We start from the raw sequence: 27,525 nt of genomic DNA on the forward strand, positions 1-27,525 counted from the left end.
AATGCTTAAATTAAATATAAATTTAACTACAATAATCCATGTTTAATCTGGCTTCGATCCCATGTTCTACATGTTCTACCACTCGGCCATGTCACAGAGACGTATATATATATATTGTGTATATATATATATATATGTATGATATTGTCTATTTAAGCTAATTATAGCATTGATTACTGTGGAGGGGGGAAATCCCCCACCGGCAAATCACGCCTTGGTTGTTTTTAAAAATTATTTTATGTTACCCCATTAAGTTTTATTTTCTATTTTTTTTTTTTTACTGTGGAGGGGGGAAATCCCCCACCGGCAAATCACGCCTTGGTTGTTTTTAAAAATTATTTTATGTTACCCCATTAAGTTTTATTTTCTATTTTTTTTTTTTTTTACTGTGGAGGGGGGAAATCCCCCACCGGCAAATCACGCCTTGGTTGTTTTTAAACATTATTTTAAGTTACCCCATTAAGTTTTATTTTCTATTTTTTTTTTTTTTTTTTTAACAGAACTGATTTGAAGAACTGATGTAAACTCAAAACTGGATGTAAACAGGATGAGATTTGTTCCTTAGTGTAAAATGGAAATGCATGGTAATTTTATAAATACCATGACTATTTGGGATTAGAAACAGTGTCATCAAAATGATTGAAACCTCAGTTCTACCACTCGACCACAACTTTTCTCTCTGAGAAATTCCCAGAAGTTCGGTTGTTCAGCAGTCAGTGTGTGCGCGCGTGAGAGAAGCGCTCTTCAACCTTCTCATTCCTCAATAGTTTAGCGTCATTGATTGCACCCAGTTTATTTTCACTGACTGCGAGATAGGCCTATTTTTTGATTCATAAAATGTTCTGCTATAAAAGTTTGCTATATTCTATTTAAAATGTAGGCTAATTTTACATAATTACGTTTTGCTTTCGCTAAATGTCCCTTTGCGCCACCTGGTGGTTGCGTCATTCTGGTTGTCCACCTACAGTAGTTACACACACTGACTCATTTCCAATCAGCTGTCCATTTACAGTTTACTCTTAGAGAACGTCCCTCCTCTCCCAGAGCCTGAGCTGAATTTTGTTGCCCCAGTGACTGCTTCAGCTGGAATGACTGGCAGACCATGGTCAAACTCATATTGCATGGCTTGGGTGAAGGAGGAGGAGTCAAAGACAGAGTGGTAGGCGGAGTTACGGTCGGCACGGAGACAGAGCTGCGGAAATGCACCGACCTGTTCAGCAAGTTCAAGAGCCACTTGAAGAGCTAAAACAAATGCACACAAGACTGATTGTTAGATGTGAACATGCTGCCAAAATGGGTTCATTCCTTATTGGTGAGTTTAACAGACAGAAGAGGTCAAAATGTCAGCAACAGATGTGACACCTCTGACCAAAAGTTTTGCTTTTATTTTTAGCTGACCTTAAAGCCACCATTTTTTTTTCTTGTTGAAAAAGCTGCTTTACTCGGATATATGTCACAATAGGGAAGAAAATACTATCACAACTTCCATCTCATGATGACTTCAATGTGACCTTGAGTGACCTCCATATCATCACTCATTTCCTCCTGATATGAACTCAAGTTGTCCTTTCTGTGTGGCACATTAAAGCTCTGGCCTCTTTCCAGATCTCTTATGGAAAGTCCACTCGAGTGACTCTCACTTTGAAACTGAAGTGTTTACTTTAACGGTATCTCTAAACAGCTTTGAGCTCATCTCATCTAACCTGACTGTGACTGTGTGAATTGTGGTCACATTACATTAGTTTTATCTGCTAACATTCTCAAGGGAACTCTACTACTGTGGATGAATGAAAGATGCAAACACCCACATAGTGGTCGGCATGCTGTGGAAAAACAGATATAGTCTAAAAAACACATATGTCGTTCTTTCTTCTGTTTATCACTAAAATGACCCTGCTTAGGGCCATTGATAATCAAAAAACAGTCATCTACTACTGGATAAACAACAGGGTTACACTTTATGTCAAAGGTACATTTTGGACATTCTGTTATCCAAAAGTAAATTAAAGTATTGAAATAAAGTTTTACTATCGGCAGCTCTGGCTCTACCTTCAGGTTTCAACCTGCTGGACATACTACATCTGGCTACATAATGCTGGCATGATATATTCCAATCTTTAAAGGAGTCATATAATGGTGCAAGCACTTTTTCAAGTTGATTGTACTGAAATGTGTGTTGGAAGAGCCTGTACAAAACCATCATATAATGATAAAAAAATCTATCCAGTGTTTTAATCTCCTATGCTTTTCCCAGTCTCAAATCGAACCGCAGACGCCCCTTCCACAATTGTTGATTGACAGCAGCGTTCAACACATCCCTGCCCTGAGCGAGCTGTCATCATCATTGTTGATACACTGGAGCAGAATGGTGTCTAGGCGATTGTAATGTTCTGTACACAGGTGTAATAACGAACACAGCAGTCATTTTGATGTTCCTAAATCCGGACCGTGGCTGAGTTTTGTTTTCAAAGCGAATATTCCCCACGAGCAACATCAATGCGTTCATGTGTTGTCAAAAAATCCCCACAGAACAGAGGGGCGGAGTGACCGAAGCTCATTATCATTATTAAAACAGGGGTATTTTTGACCAGGTAAAATTAGTGTTTTCTTACAATACTAATGAGAATTTTTAATTCAAGTATATTACAAATTTTTAATATAGACCCTAAAGAATCAAATTGAAAATGGCATTATATAACCTCTTAGGGTCGTTGGCGCTGAATGCAAAATGTTTGAATAATATTATTATACAAAGCTAACTCGTGACACAGTCTGGAAACAAAAGTAACACCATTTTCGTTCATTTGGCCATCTCATTTGCACTTTCTCATATTAAAGACTGTTCATGTGGTGTGGAATAAAGCTCTAAGGGAATGAAAACATCCTGCAAAGATTTATATCTGAAAGTGCACCATATATAAAGTTATTGTCTTTCAAAAGTGAGAGTCGACTCTGAGTCTATGAAATGAATTGTTTTTGAAATGAGTCATTAGCTGTTTCGTAGTGACGTAAATACGAAACATAAGCATATTGGAAGTGCCCAGTTACTGCGCGCACAGACGGAAGTGTAAACTTGAAGTCTAGAACACAAATACTTCAGCTGAATAGCACCATGTCGAGAAGATGCTGTTCTACAATGCAAAGATAGTTCAGCCACTTTGTTTTCATTGCCCAGGGACGAGCATGTGAAGAATCGGTGGTTAGGGGTTCATATTTGCAATGCCCGATTGTGTTCTCATCATTTTAATGACGAATCATTCAAAAACATAAATGAATTCAAATGTGGATTCGCAAGCCGGTTGTTCCTAAAGGTCTCAGTACCCAGTGTATATGGATCAGCTTCCTACTCCGAATCACAACCGGTAAGTATTATTAATAATTGTTGCTTTTATGGGTTTTGTAGCGTCGGGGTGCGAGGAGGGAAGGCGCAATAAGTATGTGTGCGTGTGTGTGTGTGTGTAAGTTACGCTCAGCGCAGCTTCTAAGTCTCAATGTAAATTTTTTTAAATATGTGAAATGTTTGTCGCTGTTATTGGAGTTGTCATAAAGAATAGAGCGTCTTGTAGTACTGCAGTGCTTTATCAATATATTTATGCGTTGGGCTAAAAAACAATGACTAATTTGGGTCATCTGACCAATCACCGCCGATTAGCGTCACGCAAAGGAGTGGTTTGGAAAAATGAGTCGTTGTAAGAATCATTTGGGAGTCGGTGAGCAAATCAGGTAAAAATAAATGCATATTATAAGACAACAAAAGTGTTTTTTGTCATTGCATTCATGTAAAACTGTTGTTGGGGACTCCCAGAACAATATTAAGAACATTTTAAATGCCATAATAGGTGCCCTTTAAACCACACATTTAACCTCCCATGCCAGACATCCTGGTTTGAATCACATTCATAGGGCCAGAGAAGGACTGGATACACCTCATCATGCTAAAGCAAGTTTCAGGGAGTACTGTATGTGTACCTTGGCCATCGGGCACCACTCTGTTTGCCAGTCCAAATGTTAAAGCCTCTTGCGCCTTCACCGGTCGGCCTGTGAGAATGAGATCTAGAGCTCGAGAAAGACCAATCAGCTGTGGCAATCTCACAGTACCCCCATCAATCAATGGAACACCTGTTTGAGACAGAAAAAAATAGGCTTATAGACAGGATTAACTGGGAAAAGTTGAATTACGAATGCACAGAAATACAGTACTGTTTGAGTGCTTCTATTTATCAAAGAATCCCTAAAAAAAGTTTCACAGAAACATGAAGCAGCACAACTGATTTCAACATTAGCCGCGTTTCCACCGAAATTACCAGGAACTATTTGTCCCAGGAACTTTTTTTTGAACCCCAGGTGCGATGTAAACACCGAGTACCAACCCAAAAGGAAAGGCGGCTTTTGATAATAATAATACATTTTCTTGTGCGTATCATTTTTATTCTCACGTAACACTGGAGTAATGGTTGCTAAAATTCAGCTTTGTCACCAGCAATAATTAAAATTGGAAAATATTTTAAAACAATTACTTTAGATCAAATAAATGCAGCCTTGGTGAGCATAAGTGTACACAGCTAACCAAATAACCTAATGGCAATAACCATAGAAACTAATGAGTTGTGGGAATTGCGATGGCGCAGACGGAGGAACTAGGACAGATGGACCTGAGCGACATCGCTGGTGCTGTAGACCCAGGTGATTCCACAGTGACGAGCGCTGTAGACAGAGTACCCATGGACTGGGGCGATGCTGGTGTGACCGAGGACAAAGGGAATCCTGAAGGGAAGAAGGAACCAGCTGCAGCCGTAGGGGAGGAGGGGCGGAGCACAGCGGATGGAAGTAGAGCAACGACTAACCAAAGGGGAACCGGTGGGACGATGGAACCCAGTGTTCTCTTGTTTCTCGTGTATCACTCGTCGCAGCGGGTGGTCCCTCAACGTCTGCAAGGGGCTCTTGCAAATTCTTCAGCTCTGGGTCTGGCTGTGCTTTGAATCAGGGCCAGAAGCTCTTCAGGCACCTAACGAGGGGCCTGGTGATGGCAAGACGACGATAACCTGCAGCAAAGGAGAGGAAATTGGTGCTCTCGGTCCCAGCCCAAATTTAGTGGTCCAGTCATCTGTCCCAGATGTACGCAGGCAGACAGAAGACGACACAGGGTGTGAAAACTAACGAGTGGCGGGAACTTTAACAAAGAGAAACCAGCAACTGAAGGATTACAAATTAAAATTCCAAGAACAAAACAAACTGAAAATAATGGTGACATCAGGAGACGTCTTTCAAAACATTTGAATGGTACCGTGTAAATCAGGTAAGTACAATATATGGGTGGCCACATTAATACGGAATTTAGTGAAATATTAGCTGGTGGCATCAATTATTATGTTAATATTAGTAAATATGTAGTAATATTTGTACTTATATGTATATGTATATATATATATATATATATATATATATATATACAGGGGTTGGACAATGAAACTGAAACACTGGCCAATGTTGGAGGTTTCACATCTATATGCCTGGCGGCCAATCTTCAGAGTGAAGCACGGGTGGATCAGTGATGGTTTGAGCTCCAATGTCATGACAATCCTGATTGTATTTGATGGACACGACACTGCCGAGGAGTACCAAACCCTTCTGGAGGATCATGAGCACCTGCTGCTCAAACCGTGTATCAGCATGATCATGCACCAACAAACACAGCAAGACTTGTGACAGAAGGGTTTGATGAAGATGAAAGTGACGTTGAACATGCACAGTCACCAGATCTAAATATTATTGAGGTGTTTTGGAGGAGCGAGTCCACCAGCATCATATAGTGACCTGGACACTGTTCTGGAAGAGGAACGGCTCATAATCCCTCTGGTCACTGTGAAGGACTTCTATCTGTCATTCCCAAGATGAATTGGTGCTGTATTTGGATGCAAAATGAGGCCCTCACCATACTAACAAATTATTGTGTTGTAAAACCAGGTGTTTCAGTTTCATTGTCCAACCCCTGTATATATATATATATATATATATATATATATATATATGTATTAATGGATAAATCACTTAAATTAAAATATAAATTATACTGCAGTGATGGCACAACTATAAGAGCATCGATTTCTGACTGATCTAACCCATTGCTGGTGTCTCTGGCTATCCTGATTATTATTAGTAGAACAGTCTTGGGATGTAGTTCCATCTATTCAGGGCCTCTTTTGATCAGAAACACCATCAGCTCATCATGGAAATGAAAAATGAAAATGTGCTTGACTGCCTTTCTGACCTTTTGGCAATATTAACTAATTTTTATTGGAATAATTTCTTAGCTACACTCTCCAAACTTTCCACAGTTCACAGCATGCAAAACAATAAACTGTAAGCTGTCACCATGTATTGCCCTTGTTAACATACAACTGCCGGAATGCAAAATCCAAAATCTGACATTTTCCTGACCAGGATCCAGCAAGATCTGGCTCAAATTATGCACAGTGTGCTTATGTATTATGTGCATGATCATAATGTACACAGGCCATTGTTTTACCTTCACTTATTGACACACACAGATCTTGAATACATCGCCAGCAATCTCTGCCAATTCAAATTAGCATCATTACTAGCACATTCTAGAAAGGACGTTTTCTCCCAAAATTATCAGCCCTGTTGTAACGGGTTGAAATAATGCATTTCAACGGGACTGAAATAATGCAGCTTATATCATAGCGGCTTGAGAAGGTGAGAGATTATGAGTGGATACATCTGCTACCAATCACATGTCCTGCAGTCCAACACACTACACATCTGGCCGCCCGACCTGAGGTGGGAGGGAGTTTCTGTCAGTGAACACATCCTTCCATATTTCCTCTGCTCCTTTACCCCATTACTCAAGTCCGTCATTCAGATACTGTAGTCAGTCCTCTATCTCTATTACACATCTGCGAACATGCAGCTGACACATCAGACATGATGAGGTGTATCTGTTTCAGAATGTGAGTCTAGTCTAAAAAGCAAAGGCAAAATGTAGAAAACATAAATGAAAGAACCCAAAATGTCACCAGATTGCTACTGTACACTTTCTACATGAACCCATTAGCAATAATGTTCAACTTTGTAACACCAGCAGTACCCTTGAAGGAATATGTACCTTTTACTCCTACAACCCAACAGGGTCCATATTAGTAATACCTTAAGAGTTCATTTAGTACCTTAAGAAGTATAAAAAGGAGTATAGGTGCTGTCTTTAAAGCATCATTCTGTAATTTTTCTAATTTTGCTCTCGGGGTCCCCCTACAGTTCGGAAACAGTATTGTCTTCTACTACTGTCGTAAAATCTGTCATGGTTACGTGTGTGCATTTGTTAACAAGCGATACCCCCGAACTCTGCAGAAGGAAGGAGTTCTCACATCTTGGGCAGACTCCAGTGTTGCGTGTGAAAAGTCTTCACCCCAGGTATATTGGCATATATTTCAGCATGTCTTATGAATATAGTGTCATGGGCTTTATTTTTTTCAAAAGTCAAAAGATTGCGTAGCTCACGTTCACAAGCCAGCATCTTTATGGTAACGTTAGCCTATCTGGCTACTGTTGTACATAATGGATATGCTAATTCAATTCAATGTTTGTTGGTAGATAATAGCCATGTCATCAATATTATGCTATCAAGCTACCATAGATGAATCTGCAAATTTGAAAAATCGATTTCCATTATAGCCTGAGGCAAGACACTTTCACCAGAAAAATAAGTAACAAACATGACTTTCAGCCTGCAGACATAGGATAGTTATCATGACCAATTATTTTGTCCATCTAATCATGTATTATTTACTTGCAAGAATGTAGTCCCTACCAAACTCAGTAATCAGTATACTTTCACGTCTCGAGCTGCCCGCCCCCGCTCTACGGGGATGCTTGAGTGTCTTAAGCGCCCTCAAAATAATGCAATGGAGTCTACACTGGATGCGGTGAGGTGCAAAGCTACACAACACATTACCAACAGTAAACTGATCGCCCGCACGCTCTGTTTCTGACGCAATTCACATTTGGTTTTACTTGCTGCTTCAGCCATGACAACATACACAGGTAAAAAAAACAAAAAAAACAAAAAAACGCTCGTTGGGATCTCGCGTCGGAATTTGAGGAAGTGGGGGAAGTGATGTATGCCGTAAAGCAGTTGAATTTTGTAGTTCTTTTTGTGCTCGGGTTCCTAACCGCACCTCAAAGTTACAGAGTGCCAGTAAAAGCGATACAGACACTGTCAAACTATGGCAGACCTGTCATTCAACCTATTGTAAGTCAATGTACCATCTTAAGGGTTTTGGAAAAACATTATAAAGGTTGAAAAAACTATAGAGTAAGTGCTGCTTTAAGTGTAAATAAGGAACATCTGTGCACCTATGATGGCAGTGCCCCAGTGATATATTTTTGCAAAGTTTGTTTTACAACAGGCATGTTTACATACACAATTTTTTGTCAATCCGAATAAATCCAATCCGATTTCAGATTCTGAAATTTATACAAATGAACAGCAACTTTTGTGAGTGACAGCCAATACAAGACACACCTCAAGTGAGTCTTCTCCTCTATCTCTATTAATTGTGATATATAATGCCCTCTAAATTGAACAAAATATGAAAATCGACCATATTTAAACATCACAGCACTGCACGTGTGAGATTTTTGAATCCGATCGAGAAAGTTGTTAGATCCAAGGGTTTCCATGGCTTAAATTATTATTGTTCATAATAATTAGATTATTATCTTCTTATAGCATTAAGATCTACATCACCAATTTTAATCAGATTGGAGTTCATTTAGGATCAAGCTCAAATTAGAAGGCGGGACGGTGAGCCCGAAGGCGGGACGGTGAGCCCGAAGGCGGGACGGTGAGCCAGGCTCTTGTGTTGTCATGGTTTCCCCCATTATCCAAAGACAGGATAGGTGAATTAAAGACAGTAAATAGCCAGTAGGTATGGTTGAGATTGTTATAGCCAAGTCTGTGTATGTTAGCCCAGTGGGCCATCCAACCATGGTGGTTCTTGGGATAAGCATACCCCATCATCAAACATAAAACTGCTGGTCCAATGTAGACTTACAGATGGATTGAGCTCAATCGGATTGAAGGAGGTGATCAGTTTGATTAAGCCATCAATCCAATTGACCTATCGGTAAGCCCCTCCCCTCCAACGCAGATGAGCCAATGGCAGTTGAGTATTAATTGAATGGAGACCGGAACTCTGACATCTTTAGGTTTAGTGCCATAAAGAAACATTGGACGATCCAAAGCTCTCATCGGTTTGATATCTTGTTTGGATTAAGTCGTGTATTAATCCAATGATGTGGGCACAGTAACCTTGTCCTTAAGGATTAACCAATCCCAATGAAGACGAAATGAAAATGTTAATTTTCTGGTTGTCATACTCTCATTCAGTTACAAATAAAGTTAGTGAGCCCATGCTAATGTACAAACCAAAATAGCTAACTGTTCTCACGTCATGTACATATTCGTGTACAATTCAGTGCCTCTCCATATTAAACTGGTTAAATGTAAAATAATTTAATCTTACCCTGCAGTACATGAACAGTGTTGATCCTGGATGTTGTCATCTGCGATTGTGACAACCGTAACATAAGGGCGTCTCCCGCTTGCATTGTGATCTGTAAACCCTCGCTTCCAAATTAATCTGGTTACCCACCATATTTATTTTAAAATCTTTTATATATCCCTCCATGGAATATTTAAGTCCCACAAACATGAATGCCCCTCGATCAAAGTTGGTCCTTCTGTGTCCAAAATTTGTCAAAAAAATCTTGGGACACCGTTTAGCAAGTTAGTAACTCTGTTTGTGTGTCCGAGATAGCAATAGTAACTAAAGGGGCTTACTGTACTTACGATAGGTCAATTATAAATCGAATTATTAGGTTACATTTAAATATAAGCAAATACACAAGCACAAAGATTGGGCAATATCTCGGCCAATATAGCCAGAAAAGGGAATTTATTATTTACTGTGCATCAGAGGGAAGAGTTAGCTAAAGTAGCCCATTGATCTAATCAAGTCAATCCACAATTTCACTATTATGCATCTCGTGTACGCACGCACACACACAACACTGAAGTTGTACAATGGTTTTAAAGAAATCACTGCATGACTCCATGTCACTAGTCCAGCATTAGCACCTGGGTGATTTCAGTTCACCTCAGGTGTTCGACTGAATGAATGGATCTGTCTGTGTAAGCCTGAGCCTGCGGTTGAACTTTTATGTCTTCCTGTGTGAGTTCATGGTGGTGATACTGGTATCCACAGAACATCAAAGTCCCAACAAAGCCTATGATGCAAGCTTGCACACACAATGGTGTTGGTAATGCTGTTAAACCACACTAGAGCTCAGGGGGAAAAAAACCTTTACACGCACACACACATATTCAGTTACATAAACTTATCTACAGCTAAATTAGGACACTAAACTTTAAGTTCAGATCTACATGTCTTTGAAATCAGAACCAATAAGACAAAGCCTTGATACAAAGTCTTATTAATTGTAGTTCTAAATCACCTGAGTTAACTTCAGTTTAAGCTATTTAACAAATGAAGATGCTGAGGAAATGAGTCTTTCTTTCTCAAGATCAGTCAAATCCATCAATGTATTTTATGAAACCTGCATCTCTGAGTCCAAGCAATATAAACCAAGGAAGGATCTGACGGTTGAAAGAGAATGTCTGTAAAATCTGAGAAAGGTCGAGTCATTTCAGTTGTTGGCAGCTGCTCCGGTGGCTGAGGTGAACGAATGGAAACTGCATTCAGAACAAGCGTCTTTGACCACCTGGGCTGTTGGATAAGATACAAAGTGTGTAGTTTGGGCCTCTTAAAAATTATAAACTTTTCTGGTCTCTGATAAATGTACTGCGTTTCATTTGAGCTGGGAACAAACTATCCAAGAGAAACAGAATTTTAAAAGAGGAAATAAAAATTGGAACATGAAAAGTGGGCGTTCTCCTCTACAAGAATTGAATCAGACCTGAATGTAAACAAGACTCTGCCGCCCGGAACCCACTATTTGACGTGGAGGCAACGCATACAGTTATTACATTTAAATGTAAAGTTATCACAATAATATATTTAGTTTTTCTTTGGTATAACATGCACTGATGAATTGTGCACAGAATTAAAACTTAAAACTCAGACTTAAAACAGACACCCTAATGATTGCAGTGGGTTTGATTGGGAGTAATTGAGAACGAAAGGGGGAAAGTCATGTGAGAAGAGGCAATCCCTCCATCCTACTTTGATTGGATATGATCCGTGATGATTGGTTCATACGATAAATCCTGCCTCTTGCATTCTCCTGCCATGATAACGCGTTAATGGGAAGACTAATTAAAAAGAAGTAAACAACTTAAATAACACCACTTTATGTCATGTCAAAATCAAACTTGAAATGGCCTGAAAACAAGATGACTGTGTGGGGGTTTTATTGAGCATTCAGCTTGGGGGAATTAAAGGTACATCTTCATGTCTGTGACCAGTGTGTACAAGCTTGAAATAAGTTAAAAATAAGTTGGCAATCAAAAAGAACAGCTGAACATTAGTTCACAAATAATATACATACACATATATATATATATATATATATATATATATAGTTTAAATTGTTAATTAGCTATTATTTTGGAATAAATGCGTAAAATCACTAACTTGTTAAAATTTATACATGGTTTTAATAAATAGAACTATTGTTACTATTAAACAATATATAACTATTGTTACTAGTATTGTTACTTCTATTAAAACTATTGTTACTATTAAAACCAAGTATACATTTCATCATACTTCATAGCTATTGCAAAAAATACAAAATAGAATTGTATTTGGTCTCTCTTTTTATGTAATGTTTATTTAACCAGGAAAATTAAGTGTATTGACAGAAACGTACATTTGATATACAGTGATGACTCATTTTAAAACACTCCCGCACACCACTAGTGCACAATAAGACAAGGTGTGTTAAAAAAGTAAATAGGAACAATATGTTAAAAACTACGCAACTGTACTATGTCAAACAATATTTCCCTTAGAATATAAACTGTATAACTTTACTTAAATGGCTTGCCCGCATTCTTTTCATGGCTGTTTCTTTTAGTTTACTGGCTCAATATAGTATTCTGAAGACACAACAGGAAGTATTTGGCCACATCAGACAGATTTCAGTGAGTTTTGGTAGCATATTTTCCTTTCCCAATGTTGCCTCCCCCACCCGCGTCTCTTTCTCATTTATTTCTCTTCATCTCTCACCATGAGGGATTCCCCTAGGCTGTTCCCATCTTGGTCTCCCAAATACAGCCCAAAAATAAAGCCCTAAAACCTGCCAAAACAAGATTAGGTAAAATAAAACCGACAAGCAGGATGTTAAAATAAACCCTTTTCCACTGATGGTGGCCAAGACGTCTATTATGTGAGATGAATGGTGTTTAAGGGCCTACTGTGCACTGTAGGGTAAGTACAGGAGAGAGTGAGGAAAATGCAGAGGAAATAAGTGGGTAGTGTCAGAGTGCTTAGCCTTGTTCTGGGTGAAATGGTCTCCAAATGATAGTTCTCATTTAAGCTTGATCATTGCAGAATGGCCACAGGAACCAATGTGCGGCAAAAACAACACAGAAAATTTGTTGACAAAACATTTTGGTAAGTTGAGTGAATGGTTACATGCCCCGATCAGAAGTGCAATGCGACTACAGATATGTAATGTATTGGATTGTGTGGTGTCCATCCCTGCAAAATTCACTACAACAATGTCAGGGTGTGTTGTTAGTGGTTGCTCAGCTATACTGAGTATGTTTGAACAAGTTGCTTTGTGGTTGATAGGGTGCTATTGGTGGTTTCCAAAGAGTTGCTATGCAATAAATTAGATGTGCTGAGTGTTATGTAGGCTTATTGCGGTGCAGTTGCTAGGGTGTTGTGGGTTGATATGTGCTTGCATATCTCTTCATTGATATGTCTAGTATGTAGATGCCTTATCAGGAACTGTTTCTATGGGCAGCTATGTGTAATACCTCTGCCATATTGGAATGGTCAAATCAGGTTCATTTGCACTTGAGAGCAAGTTCTTCATGCCTTAGGCCCTGTTTACACGGGAACGCTCGCGGGTGAAAACGTAAAAATATTTTATCGGATGTGCCATTCATTTACACGGCGACAGCACTTAAAAACGCAAAAAAAGTGAAACCACCCTCCAGAGTGGAAATCTTAAAAACGCTCCACCGCCACGTTCCCGTGTAAACGGTAAAAACGCAAAAGTTTGCTTGACAGTGAAGGTTGTACGCAGGCGCGTGGACTTGGTGTTGTTGTAGTATGCACTCCTAGCCGCCTGAAGTGCATACTACATTGAATTTCACACACTTTTGCGTCACCATTTGCACGCGGATTTCCCAAACAAAATGCTCGTCTAAACGCAGAATAAAAAGTGATGACGCAACGCCACTTTTGCGTTTTCTCTTCAGAACCGTTTCCGTGTAAACATAGCCTTAAAGTTTAAATGTAACTCAACACCTTTACCTCATTTAGTATTCATGGAAACATGAATATTCAAATTAGTCCCACTTCCACACACTCACACCAGCTCAGATATCCACTCCCTTAACTCAACGTTTTAAAAGGCATAACGTTTGCTATGGTTCCGACTATAGTCTACACTACTCCAGCATTTTCAACCAATGAAAATGGAGTCTTACGGAAACGCTACATACCCCGATTTACTTTGAAATCCCTATGGTTGTGTTTAATGGCTCGTTTCCACTGAGGGGTACGGTACAGTACGGTACAGTACGGGTCGGTACACCATGATCCGGCTTGCGTTTCCACCGCCAACAGTACCCTTACTTGATAGGCGTGGTATGCTGGAAAGAAGCGATCGACGTCATTTTCGGGCGAAGAAAGCGACATAGTAAACAACAGCAATGGATGACAGACAGCAGATCTTGTTCTTGCTTCTCGGCATGTTTGTCACAAGAAACAAGCGCTGGCATTAGGCGTTTCTCAATACCAAGTAGCCTACGCAAAGTCCTACTGAGAATGACTCCCTGGGACGTGAGTCCAGTAATTCAGCTAATAAACCAGCGCGTTCTTGAACGATCTACTACTCCGGTTCTCTCTGTATGTATATTTTAGGCAACAATAAAACGAAATATGTTATAAAACACCACTGCTTCTTTACGATTTCATTTCAATACATTTTAAACATTATAAGCACACAAATGTGGTTCAGGCAACGCAGCCTGATTATTATCATTATGATTAAATATTCACTGCATGTAGCCTATGTAATGTTATATTTATAACAAAACTAAATATAAAACACAACCCTGCCTCTTTTCGTTTAAATTTAAAAATATTAAACATATTCCAGGCAATATGTAATGTATTGCATATCACATTGGTATAAATGTAGCGATAAACAACATTACAGATCTTGTAATAAAAAAAAAATGACAAAACTATCTCTTTTTGTTGAATTTCAGCAAATTTTATCAATAATAGCAATTATAAAAGTATAAGTAAAAGGTACAAAAAGATATACAGTAAAGCTGTAATAACATAAAGAAACATTTCAGTCAGTCAAATATACAAATTCAGCGCTCAAATATATGAAACTTTACTCAGCCTTCTGCCAAAACTATTGGCCAGGGACCGAATTATAGATTCACGGGACCAAAGATCGGCTGTAATGTTTATACAAGACGAATTATTTCTCATGTTTAACCACTACAGAGACGTCAGAGTCAGCAGTAAACATCAGAATGACTCGCAGAGGAAAGGCTGTTCCAGGCGGGGGACACGAGCGCGAGCGTCCGGTGATCGCTTGGAATGGATCTCAGTCAAATTATCATAAATCTATAAATAAACCACAGATTTGAGCTTTAAAAAACCACCTTCTCACCTGAAAAACTCTTAAAAGTACATTTCGTGACACAATAACAGTAGTAATATATTTCAACTGTATGCTTCTAATGCCCTTGTAGTACGCGCGAGTGACGATACTCTGTCCACCAATCACCGTTCTGCAGTGAGTCTAGCTCCACCTTTTAGTACACTTTCAGTGAGCTAGGTACCCCAACGGATGGGTACCCAAAAAGTGGTACGGTACGGTTCGGCTTTTTGGTACCATTCACAACTTTTAACAGTGGAAACGCAAATAATTGCGTACCGAACCGAACTGTACCGTACCGTACCACTCAGTGGAAATGAGCCTTAAGTGTACACGGACCAAAACTGAAACTTTTTGGTGGACTACGTATTCAAACAGCTTCTAATTTGTTGCTAATGTTACACAAACCATGATCCCGTTCGCCATCCCAGTCTGCCTTCTAATAATCAGCATCCCTAGAAACGCTTGGAACAACTTTAAACATCAGTGGAGAAAGGGATATAGTTCATCATCATCAACACTTTGTAACATACATCATAATTCACCCGCTATATTGCTAAAACTACCTGATTTTTCATATGAAAAGAAAAAAATATCGGGATAACGTCACATGGCTTCTCGAGACGCCACTGTTTCCGAGTTAATAACATGCTAAAGCCCGGCCCCCACATTGACATGATTGGTTGCAAGGTAGTTTGTGTCGTAAGAAACAACAGCGATTTCAAAATGCGTTTTTGTGACTGTCTTTAGTTCTTTGGAGTTTTAAAGAGAAAAACACTCAGCAATGGTGTTGACTTATGAGTTTGCACATGGTTTGTCTTAAATCATATTAAAAACACCATAGGGGAACATTAACAGCTGCCAATTTTAACAATTGTTAAACAGAATTATGTAAGCAATAATTGACAAGGGGCCATTGAATAATTAAAAAAAATAACGCACACCCGAGGTGCTAATGCATTCATGAGTAAATTATTTTTCAATAATTAAACAGATCACAATCATTTATACTGCTTATATCCAGGTTACCACAGCTCAAGATATTGGGATTTATTATGGTTATTCTTTATTCTGGTCTCCTAACTCTGGTTGATTGCAGAGATTTAAATTCCCAAAGAAATGGGACAACCTTTCACATGTTAGGATGTCTTGGTTTGCGTCTTTTTATATACTTTAAGATTTGCACAATAAAACTTGCCTCTTTTTTGTGCAGATTCGTGAATTGGTCTGAATGAACAAAATGATGGTGGTGAACAAAATGGGAAGACTAATTAAAAAGTAAGCAAACACCTCACCCACTTAGATATCACCACTCTATGTCATGTCAAAATCAAACATTTTCACTAATAATTAATGTAGAGTGCTATTAAAGACTTCTAGACAGCAGTCGTCACGTCTTCCTGGGTGGCGCGAGTGCAGTAGAGGCAGACAGTCTGAGGAACGGGTTCACAGGCACATGCGGGCAATGCCCGGATGCTTGGTTTAATGAAAGAGAGAGGGTCATGATGATGGCTCTATGTTTTAAACGAGCAGCTGGAAAAATCAGTTCCTGGCAGTAAATTATAGCACTGCTGGCATATTTATACACACTGTGGTCATACTGTATCTGTAGCATGGAGAAACTAGTACACTAGGAATTAAACTGCATCAAATTTCTCTTTCTAGGTAGTTTCTAGTCTGTCTGCAATATTTTTGCAGGATTTAATTTACCAACATATTTGGGGTTGAAATTGACATTTTATCCATCATAACAGAGCCATTTACAGTATTCAGTAGACGTCAAAACAGTACTCTGCTGGGAGTGTATCTTAATATTTTCTGGAATTTTGTCAGTAATGATAATTAGACAGTACTTCACTGAATTTGTCTTAGTGCTTGTTCATTGGCTGGTGTAGGCCCATTGTGGACAGGTGACTCTCAAAGCTTTTATTATTCTTTATATTCTGTGGTGGTTCCTTTTTTGATTAAGGGACAATATTTGCCACCTCAAATTGACACCATAGTCTTACCTATTGCAGTCATTCAAAAGTAATAAAATCCTTTTTTTTTTTTTTGCACTGCATAAGTGGCACAGATGGTGCATCTAAATCACCATGTATATAAACAACCACATTTCCAGAAAGCTTGCGACTATTCTATAAGTTGGGAAAATGCAATAAAATCAAGAATATGTTAGTTGTTAATTCTTTTTAACCTTTAATTAACTGACAAATGTACAAAGAAAATATTTTCACTGGCCAACTTCAGTATTTTGTAAATAGAAAAACATTTTAATTTTGATGGCTGAAACACACTCCAAAAAAGTTGGGACACAGGCAATACAGTCCACAATAAGCAGGTGAACTGAGAGTCTCATGATTTAGTGTAAAAGGAACATCTCTCTTTTTTTTTTTTTTTTTGCAAAGATTGGTCATGCCTCATCACTTTGTGCCAAATATCATGAGAGAATTGTCAAACAATTCATAAATCACTTTTCTATATGCAAGATGGCAAAGAATGTATGTTTCACCATTTACCATCAAAAATATTGTGGAAAGATTCAGGGAATCCAGAGAAATATCAGTCTGTGTAGGTAGGGCAAGGCAGGAGACTTCTGTTGAATGTGCGTGACCTTTGAGGCCTCCGATGGCATTGCATTAGAAACCATCATGCTACTCTATTAAATACAGCCATATGTGCTCAAGAGTACTTTGGGAAACCATTTTCACTGAACACAGTTTGACATTGCATCAAGAAATGCTACTTGAATCCATGTGATACAAGGAGAAAGCTATACATCAGCTCTATGCAGAGATGCCGGCGAGTTCTCTGGCCCGAGCTCATCTCAGATGGTTTAGAAGATATTGGAAATGTGTGCCATGTTTCAGCTTGTTTTTGGGAAAAAAAGACATCGAGTTCTCAGTCCCAAAGACGAAAGGGACCATCAAGACTTTCACCAGCGACAGGTGGAAAAGCAAACACCTGGTATTGGGGTGCATCAGTGCAAACAGAATGAGTGACTTCCATTTGTCTGAAGGTACCATTGACATGGAGGCATATATTGGGATTGTCCAGAAACATTAAATGGCATCAAGATGACAGGAAGCAAGACAATGCCAGGCCTCACTCTGCACATGCTAAAACTGAGTGGTTGTGCCTGGGATGGGATGGGACAAAGGGATGTGCCTGCCTCTAGTCCATATCTGTCTCTTATTGAAAATGCATGACCCATCATGAAAAGGAGAATTGGACAGTGACGACCACAGACTGTTGAGCAGCAGTCTTGTTTCAGAAAAGATTGGGCAAATATTGAAAAAGTGCAACAAGTAGTCTACTCAATTCCCAAAGGATTAAAAAGGTTGGGTTTTGGGGGAGGAACGGAGAAAAACAAACTTTTTTTGAAAAAACAGTTTTCATGGATCTACACACCCTGAGTAGGTATAGTGCAGTAGAGGATGACACGGAAGTGGATTTTCGCTCCTGTCCCGTCCCACTCCCATAGAAAGAAATCTTGTCCGTCCCACTCCCAGACCAAAGTTTAAAAATAATCCCATCCCATCCCGCTGCTGGTAAATTGACTCCCACTCCCATCCCGCTCCTGTTTAAACCGACTCCCGCTCCTGTATCGCTCCCATATATATTTTTTCTTCAATTGGCTTTATGCACAGCTTCACTACTTCCTGAATTTCAGCCAGCTCCTTGTTTCCTGTCTGCCATTATTGGCCAAATTGATTAATTCAGGTGTGCTTGACCTCAGTAGTCATGGCAACAATAATCAGACACACCTGAATTAATCAATTTGGCCAGTAATGGCAGACAGGAAATAAGGAGCTGGCTGAAGTTCAGGAAGTAGTGCAGCTGTGCATAAAGCCCTTTAGTGTTTAGTTAATACATAGAATTTGATTTAATCTGCTCTCCATCCTGTTTTAGACCAGCTGTTGAGCCCCCGTTTCTAGATTTTCCAGAAAATGGAAGACAGCAAATAAAAGAAAAACACTACATAGTTCACACCATGTTTTCTTTACAATAGTTTACAATAGTTTTATAAACCCAAACAGCATATAAAACTGCATTTTACTCATTTATTGTTGGGTAAACAATAGATTTATAGTTTACATTTATAGGTTTTTTTTTAATTACATGTTAACGATTTTCATAAATAATGCTCTTGCATAATGAGTCCATCTTAGTTATATGTTGCTGTGTAGGCTCCAACATGGCTAATACTTTCCCGAATTTGCCTTGCAAGTGTGCCTCTTCAGACCGCTCGTCCCTGAATCACTTGCTTACTTGACTAAGACTATGCTTGTCTTAGAAGCAGCGTACGTCGTGCTATCACTGTCACATTCTACTCTCATAAACTTAATTAATATTTCAGACTGTCCGAACTTAATAGACATGTCATTACTTCTAACTTTGCGCTGTAAATAATTTTTTTGCCACATCGACTTCTCCGCGGCTGTTAGCTCCCTCCATCACTGCTCTTTGAATTCCAGCGGTAAGCCGTGACAAAAAGCACAATGGCTTCTGGAACGGCTGGGTCGTGTAGTTATTTTTTAATTGCGTTACATTGTAGGCGTATTAAAAGGAAACTACAAAATGGTGCATTTTACTTTTTTTTTTTTGTTGTTGTTGTCTTTGCTATTGGTTGATTCCCGCTCCCGTTTGCTCCCGTTAACCATTTATCCTGTACCGTCCAAATCCCGTGATTTATAGCAAAGATGACTCCCATCCTGCAGGAATCCCATGGGAATCCCTGGACCCGTGGGATTCCCGAAAAAATGTCAGCCTCTTTAATCCTTTTTGAATTATAAAATGATTTTTGTATTTTCATTGGCAAAATAGAGCAAAAACAGACATTAATGTGTTTAAAATGTATCTCACAATCTTCGCTTTGTGATTATTTTTGGCAAAAAAAGCATAAGCACAGTAACTAAACCATGGGCATTTTTTGCGCTATATCGAATTTCGGGGTCATTCGAACTGCATTGTAAGTGGGCACTCTGAATGTTTTTTATATTGTTTGTTTGCAAAGTGAGTGACTTACTCAAAAACACCAGCTTTAACAATCTTAAACTACATCTTGTACACTCCAATGTAGTACCATGGTATTTATCACTATAGTGCTGGTCCAAATAAAAAACATGGTTTTACCATAACGCTTTCTTGTTATTGTAAATAATAATATTAAAAATAAAAGAATTAAATATAATTATATTATTTTAGATATAAATTAGTAATAGTTGTTTAATTGCAGTTATTAAACAGCGCAGTTCCATTAGATTTGACCGCATACCTCAACCTTAAGCAAAATAACACCTCAATGTGAAATAGACAACAATACCTACCAAATCTGCGGCAGAAAACGCCCATGATGGAGCTCTCCTCCACCACCCTCAGGTCAGCCAGCAGGGCCAGCTCCAGACCTCCAGCCACAGCATACCCGCTGACTGCTGCGATCAAGGGTTTTGAGAGCCTCATACGAGATGGACCCTACGGCAAACAACATGCATCGTTTTTATTTCTGTTCTAAATATCCTGCAAACCAATAGGTTTATTGACTCAACCCTCCACTATAAAGCACATTTACAGTGACAGTTTTTAATCATCAGCAGCCGCTAACTCGCTTTTACTAGACTCAGGACTCAGGAGATTGCGTCAGTTTCAGTCTGCACTAGTCTTGATAGTTGTTGATGGTCTCTGTCGCTCATGTGTCATGTTACTCATTTTACAAGTTAAGAAGACAGTCAGGCAAAGCTTGTTTTCAGTCATTCTTACTATAAGCAATTTTGCAACTACATGTCAACTACCAGTCATGTATTAGTAGACGGTCTGCTTAATATCTGCACACTTTCTTTTGATTGTCCCATTTGTATCCCAACAGACATTCTAGAAGTAACTTTGCAACTGTCAACTTATTCTAACCCGGACCCTAACACCAAACCCAAAGTTTACAACCATCTACTAATACTCTAATGAGAGTTAGTTGATATGTTGAAAGTAACGTAGTAAGTAGAGTGTCTAAAGTGCACCATTGAGAAAAAGTGTACCCCATTTTCACATAAAAATCATAAACCAACTTGTTTACACCCAGACAAACTACTTTTTGCTGCAAGAAAAATTCATTAGTTATAATATTACAAGCTGAATTAAAAGGAATGCATTATATGACTCATTTAGTATTAATATGCAATACTGCATCTGAGAAGGACCACTCCGTACCATGGGACCAGGACCACGGCAAACATCTTGCTCCAGTTTGAGGGAACCAGAGCTCTGAGCCAACTCCTTCAGATCAAAACCAGCACAGAAATTCCCTCCTGAATCAAACAAACTCAATTATACAACAAAGCAGATTAAACCATGAAAGTCAGACAGCATAACATAACTTAATAGCATGAGTATCACTTTCATGTGTTCAGGCCTACATGCTCTATTCTTATATTAATATTTTGACATGTATTCAGGTTCTAAATTACATATGAAAAGAAACTGAAGAAACATACACATTAGAAAAAAAATGACCAAATGCCATGCACTTTGGTAAAGACAAAGCAACACTTGTTAAAAAGAAGTACACTTTAGCATACTTAATCATTTGAAGACTATTATAAGAACTTTTTTTAAGTACAAACTGAATGTTATGTTTTCACTGCATGTTCATTTAAATTAAATGAAAATGTGTTATAGGATACATTTAATTGCAATTAACTGACCCTATATAATGTAGCCTATGACTAGTATATTAATTTCATAATTACTACTGTTGTTTTCAAATATGTACTTTAAATTGTACTGCCGAATGTTCTGATAAGTATACTTATTGAAACTTGCATTTAAATGTCATGTATTATGTACAAATGTATATACACCTTTGTAATGATTAAGTTGGATTTAAAAAATATTCACTTAAAGTAACACTTTATTTTAATGTGTCATTGTTACATGTATTTACTATGGTAAATTATTCATAATTACAAGTACAAACACTATACCAAATCCTAACCCTTAACTTAAGAACATGTTGTTAACTCAGTTCTTGTGTAATTACAATGCAAAGTGTACTCCTATCAAGTACACTTAACCTTTTATTTTATTAATATTATATTATCTGCAAGACAATTAGTTTATTTGATTTTTTATATACTTTAAAGATTTTAAGTACACTACAAATGCACATTCAAAATAATTCAGCACACGTCTTTTTCACGGGGAAACGTATACTAATTACAAGTCATTTTAAACTTCAGTAAAATGTTACCAGTTAAAACAGTCCTTCAGTGTACTTGAACAAATCATTGCTCGAACCAGCAATTATTCATAATTTAGCTGAAATGCGAACATGCCATGGACACAATTTTCCTAATGGCTTCCTAATGGACTTGTAAAATCTAGACCAGGAAAGTTAGCTTGTGTAATGTGCTCAATTGCATTTTAATGTTCATTTAAATGTCTTGAGATATAGTAGATGTTAACACAAATAAGGGAATTCTTGTGTGGCCAACATTAACTCAACCAATTACTGTCATCAGACATTCTTTACATGTGTTGTCTATGTAATTTTATCTGATGTGGTCAGTTCACCTGCAGATGGTCCTCTAGCTGGGATCCAGGTTTAGAGTAAGAGAAATCAAAACCTCTTGTTTAACTCATGATAAAGGTGACTGAGGACATTTGAGTAGAGATGGTTGATCCAGGTTGAACAAATTATTTCTATTGAGGGTGTCCAATTTGATGGCCTGAGAAAATTGTTTTTAATGTGGAAATATTGTCATGACGGACTTTGACATAACACAGGAGTCTTGTAGCCATGTGCTGCCCACTCAGTAAAAGACTTGGCTTTTAGTATATGAAGGCAGCAAATTTCAAGGCAATGTTATCATGCTTAAGACATAACCAAGTAAGCATTTAATATCTATATTAGATCTTATGCGTCATCCTTAGTATTTGGTCTTTAAACGTTTTTTGTGGTATCTCTGTATATTTCTATGAGTGCATCTCAATCAGCTCCCTAGTTCAGTAGTCAGGGCACTGATCAAGGAGTAGACCATTTTAAGTGCTGTCTCAATTGCAGAATCCTTCCAGTTCACTAAAACATTAATACCCCAAAAAAGTCCAACTATGAACTGTGAAAACCAGGCAGGATTGATGCTCACTATGTTTCCTTTCTGAAGCGCAAAAATGTAATTCTGTGAGTCAACCTACTACACAATGACTATATATATATATATATATATATATATATATATATATATATATTATACACTCACCTAAAGGATTATTAGGAACACCACACTAATCCTGTGTCTGACCCCTTTTCGCCTTCAGAATTGCCTTAATTCTACCTGGCATTATGAGGTGCTGTAAGCGTTCTTTAGAAATGTTGGGCCATATTGATTGGATAGCATCTTGCAGTTGATGGAGATTTGTGGGATGCACATCCAGGGCACGAAGCTCCCGTTCCACCACATCCCAAAGATGCTCTATTGGGTTGAGATCTGGTGACTGTGGGGGCCATTTTAGTTCAGTGAACTCATTGTCATGTTCTAGAAACCAATTTGAAATGATTCAAGCTTTGTGACATGGTGCATTATCCTGCTGGAAGTAGCCATCAGAGGATGGGTACATGGTGGCCATAAAGCGATGGACATGGTCAGAAACAATGCTCAGGTAGGCCATGGCATTTAAACAATGCCAAATTGGCACTAAGGGGCCTAAAGTGTGCCAAGAAAACATCCCCCACACATTACACCACCAGCAGCCTGCACAGTGGCAACAAGGCATGATGGACCCATGTTCTCATTCTGTTCACGCCAAATTCTGACTCTACCATCTGAATGTCTCAACAGAAATCGAGACTCGTCAGACCAGGCAACATTTTTCCAGTCTTCAACTGTCCAATTTTGGTGAGCTTCTGCAAATTGTGGCCTCTTTTTCCTATTTGTAGTGGAGATGAGTGGTACCCGTGGGGTCTTCTGCTGTTGTAGCCCATCAACCTCAAGAATGTGCATGTTGTGGCTTCACAAATGCTTTGCTGCATATCTCGGTTGTAACGAGTGGTTATTTCAGTCAAAGTTGCTCTTCAATCAGCTTGAGTCAGTCGGCCCATTCTCCTCTGACCTCTAGCATCAACAAGGCATTTTCGCCCACAGGACTGCCGGTCGCATACTGGATATTTTTCCATTTTCACGGTCACACCATTCATTGTAAACACTAGAAATGGTTGTGCGTGAAAATTCTAGTCACTGAGCAGATTATGAAATACTCAGATCAGCTTAATAATTGCTTAAATCCCTTTTCATTCCCATACTGACATTCAGTTTGGAGTTCAGGAGATTATCTTGACCAGGACCACACCCCACAGGGTCAAATGCATTGAAGCAACTGCCATGTGATTGGTTGATTAGATAATTGCATTAATGAGAAATTGAACAGGTGTTCCTAATAATCCTATAGGTGAGTGTATTTCAGCATAAACATTCATCGCTGGACAGGTATTGAACATAATCCAGCTAATATTTATAAGGCTATGTTTACACGGAAACGATTCTGAAGAGAAAATGCAAAAGTGGCGTTGCATTATCACTTCATATTCTGAGTTTAGACGAGCGTTTTGGGTGTGAAATCCGCGTGCAGATGGTGACGCAAAACTCTGTGAAATTCAATGTAGTATGCACTCCAGGCGGCTAAGGGTGCATACTTCAACAGCACCAAGCCCGCACACCTGCGTACAACCTATACTGTCAAGCAGACCTTTGCATTTTTACTGTTTACACGGAAACGCGGCGGTGGAGCGTTTTAAAGATTTCCACTCTGGAGGGTGGTTTCACGGCTGTCGCCGTATAAACGAAAGGCACATCCGATAAACTTTTTTTACGTTTTCACCCGCAAGCGTTCTCATGTTAACAGGGCCTGAGTTATTTACAACTGAAATGTTGCACGTATATGTAACAAACAAAGAATTTATCATAATGTAACTTAAATAACATTACAAGTAATGTCAGAAACATATCAGCTTGCTGTTGTTCATAAAAACCAGCTGTGATGTACGATGTACATATACAATGAGGATGTTGTCATTTAGCCGGAAGTAGAGTCCCAATATGTATTGTGTGAGCCAGGGTCCTTACTGTCCTTACCAGTGCTCAAATTCGTGAGCCCGATCTACTGATTCACGAGCTAGGGAGCTAAATGAGACCCTATGGCATCGAAAAGTAATTAGCTGGTGAAGTGGATATATTTATCCTGAGCATTGAAATGTTTGAAGCAGACGTCATAACAAATATCAGTAGACTTAGAAGAGGCAGGCTACATAGTTTACACAAATTTTACAGCATAAGTGCATTCATAAACTATTGGTTGCTTTACTACTCAAAAAGACAACATTGTTTCATTCAAACTGAACTAAAGTCAGCCCACTTTTTCCACAGTGTGTCACAGTAGTGTGTAACTGAACGTACCAACTCCATAAAGCACAGCCACATCAAGGCTGTTGTCCTGGTCAAAGGCTGTCAGCTCCTCGGTCAGTCTCTGAGCAGTCTCTTGATTTACCGCATTACGCGCTTCAGGACGGTTAATCCCAATGACCATCACTGCACCCCTCCTTTCAGAAACCACCGTCCCACCTGTACCTGCCATAATCACAGGAGGAAATACATGACCATTTGAGCAGAATGAATCTGTCTGCCGTTACATTCAGTAGATATTAAAACATAAAAAAACATATTAGATAACAAACTATTAAAACAAGTTTCATTTATTTTAAAGGTTTAAGATCTTAAGAAATGTTCTTTTGTGAAATGTATTGCTAGAAAAGTGGGTCATGTTTTAACTTTCTTTTTCAATGGCATTCACATATTTGTACAAATGCTTTTTAGGGTCAATTGATTAGAGACTGTGCCACAAAACTGCTTAAACTACAAGAGAAAGGTTATTTTTCCCGACAAACTATCCACAACTATTCTCTCATAATGACTTGACTTATTTATACATCTACCCATGGAGATAGTAAAATAAACGAACATAGTGAAATAAACAAATAAATATCACGCCCTATCTGAACTGAGTGTGTGCAGACTGCAGACATGACATTGCACTTTTTATTGAATGTCAATACAGAACAACGAAAAGAACAAAGTCAAAGTACATTCGGAAATACTAAACATTTTAAGTGGTGGTTATATTATTTCTATATCATTACTATACCTTTATTCTTTCTATGAATTAAAATGCTACACACATATAAAAAATATGTTAAGCAGCATTCTATCCAACTAAGCAAGGTCGTGGTGTTTCTGGACAGCTAATCTACATAATGTTTAGTTTCTAACCACATGCACAGCAAACTCAGTAACATCAATGACATGTGTAAGAATGGATGTCTGTTAAAAATAGCTAAACTGTGATATAAAGCTATTCACCCATTGTTGCTTTGTTGAAGTCCAACTCACTGGTCACAGAAAAAAAAAAAAACATTATATATATATATATATATATATATATATATATATATATATATATATATATATATATATATATCTTCCACAGGATTTTCATTTAATAGGTAAATTAAAATAAAATAATGGAACTCAATGAACTGAGGTGATGTATGAAATCTTACAGGATCAGACCTACACATGAGGAAGGCCAATACGGTGAGGAGCAGGCAGGCAACGTTATAATCCAGAGCAATTTTAGAGAAATACAAAATTTCCCGTCAGCTAATCTTCAACATGAGATATGTGGTCTTGCACAAAATTAGAGTGGGTTAGAGCAATCACCGTCAATGGTGTAGGTGATATTCGTTTTAACAAAAATAAAAATAAAAAATAGCGAAATCGGAATAGCATTAACAACAAGGCCTACTTCATGGCTTTTAGTCATTTATAACGGAAACGTTAAATTCAGTCCGTCTTTCTACACACAACTGCCATCTCGAAATCTCTGTCAGACTGGCATGGCATAACAGAACAGAATGAATTTTGTAAAATAAAATAAAAAACTCTAAGTGTAAAGTTGTGCATAGAGTAAGTTGTGCACTGTCTATGGTTGTGCATAGAGCCTATTTACTTAAGTTTATACTGACCTCTACTGTTAAGAAACGGAAACTCGGTCATAACTTTAACTTACCTGAGTTACCGCTGTTTCTCTCTTCTTTTAAAACGGTGCTATAAAGTCTTTGTCTTTTCATTGAGTTGAAACACGTGTGGTGGATTACCCTCCTGAATCCATTATCAATTGACATTCTGCCTAAAGTTAAAGCCATAATTTAGGAAAAACGCTGAAAGCACTTTTAATCTGTTTTTCAAAGTTTATTATGTCAAACTTCACTGTTTGTTGACGTAAGAAGAATCATTGCGGAATAACAAAGTAAAAGTCACCCATAAATCATACTGTAGTAACACACACATCCTCTATTTTACTGTCAAAATGAACAATAAATGACACCAAAGGTTTCCAACACATTAAATAACAGCTTCCACTGCATCTAAACAGAATTGCAATTCTTAACCAAAATATGAGAGCGTAAATATAGCATAATATAGGCTATAAAAGAAACATTCTTTGTCTGTTTGCAGTCTGTTATCTATATTACAATTTCATATATTTGCTTGGTTAAATTAAATATTTTAAATAAACCAATTAAAT

The 27,525-nt window shown here is 38.2% G+C and overlaps 1 protein-coding gene across 6 annotated transcripts; it reads right to left on the reverse strand.

Moving 5' to 3' along the window:
- Positions 1-173: 173 nt before the first annotated feature.
- On the reverse strand, positions 174-27,200 carry LOC120475829 (uncharacterized). 6 transcript variants are annotated; one of them, XM_039666590.2, is made up of 7 exons: positions 26,512-26,947; positions 26,298-26,326; positions 25,338-25,508; positions 21,100-21,197; positions 20,226-20,370; positions 3,970-4,119; positions 174-1,242 (listed from the first exon to the last, which is right to left on the reverse strand). In XM_039666590.2, exons 2-7 carry the CDS (start codon positions 26,299-26,301, stop codon positions 1,007-1,009), a joined length of 804 nt encoding a protein of 267 aa, XP_039522524.1. In that variant the 5' UTR covers positions 26,302-26,326; positions 26,512-26,947; the 3' UTR covers positions 174-1,006. The 6 variants fall into 6 exon arrangements, with proteins under 6 accessions (XP_039522524.1, XP_039522522.1, XP_039522521.1 ...); XM_039666588.2 differs by having other exon boundaries at positions 26,498-26,947; XM_039666587.2 differs by lacking the exons at positions 26,298-26,326; positions 26,512-26,947 and adding an exon at positions 27,007-27,200.
- Between the last annotated feature and the right edge of the window lie 325 nt (positions 27,201-27,525).

Source organism: Pimephales promelas, chromosome 22 (genome assembly GCF_988280905.1).
Source record: "Pimephales promelas chromosome 22, fPimPro1.hap1.1, whole genome shotgun sequence".
In the NCBI taxonomy this organism is placed as follows: Eukaryota; Metazoa; Chordata; class Actinopteri; order Cypriniformes; family Leuciscidae; genus Pimephales; species Pimephales promelas.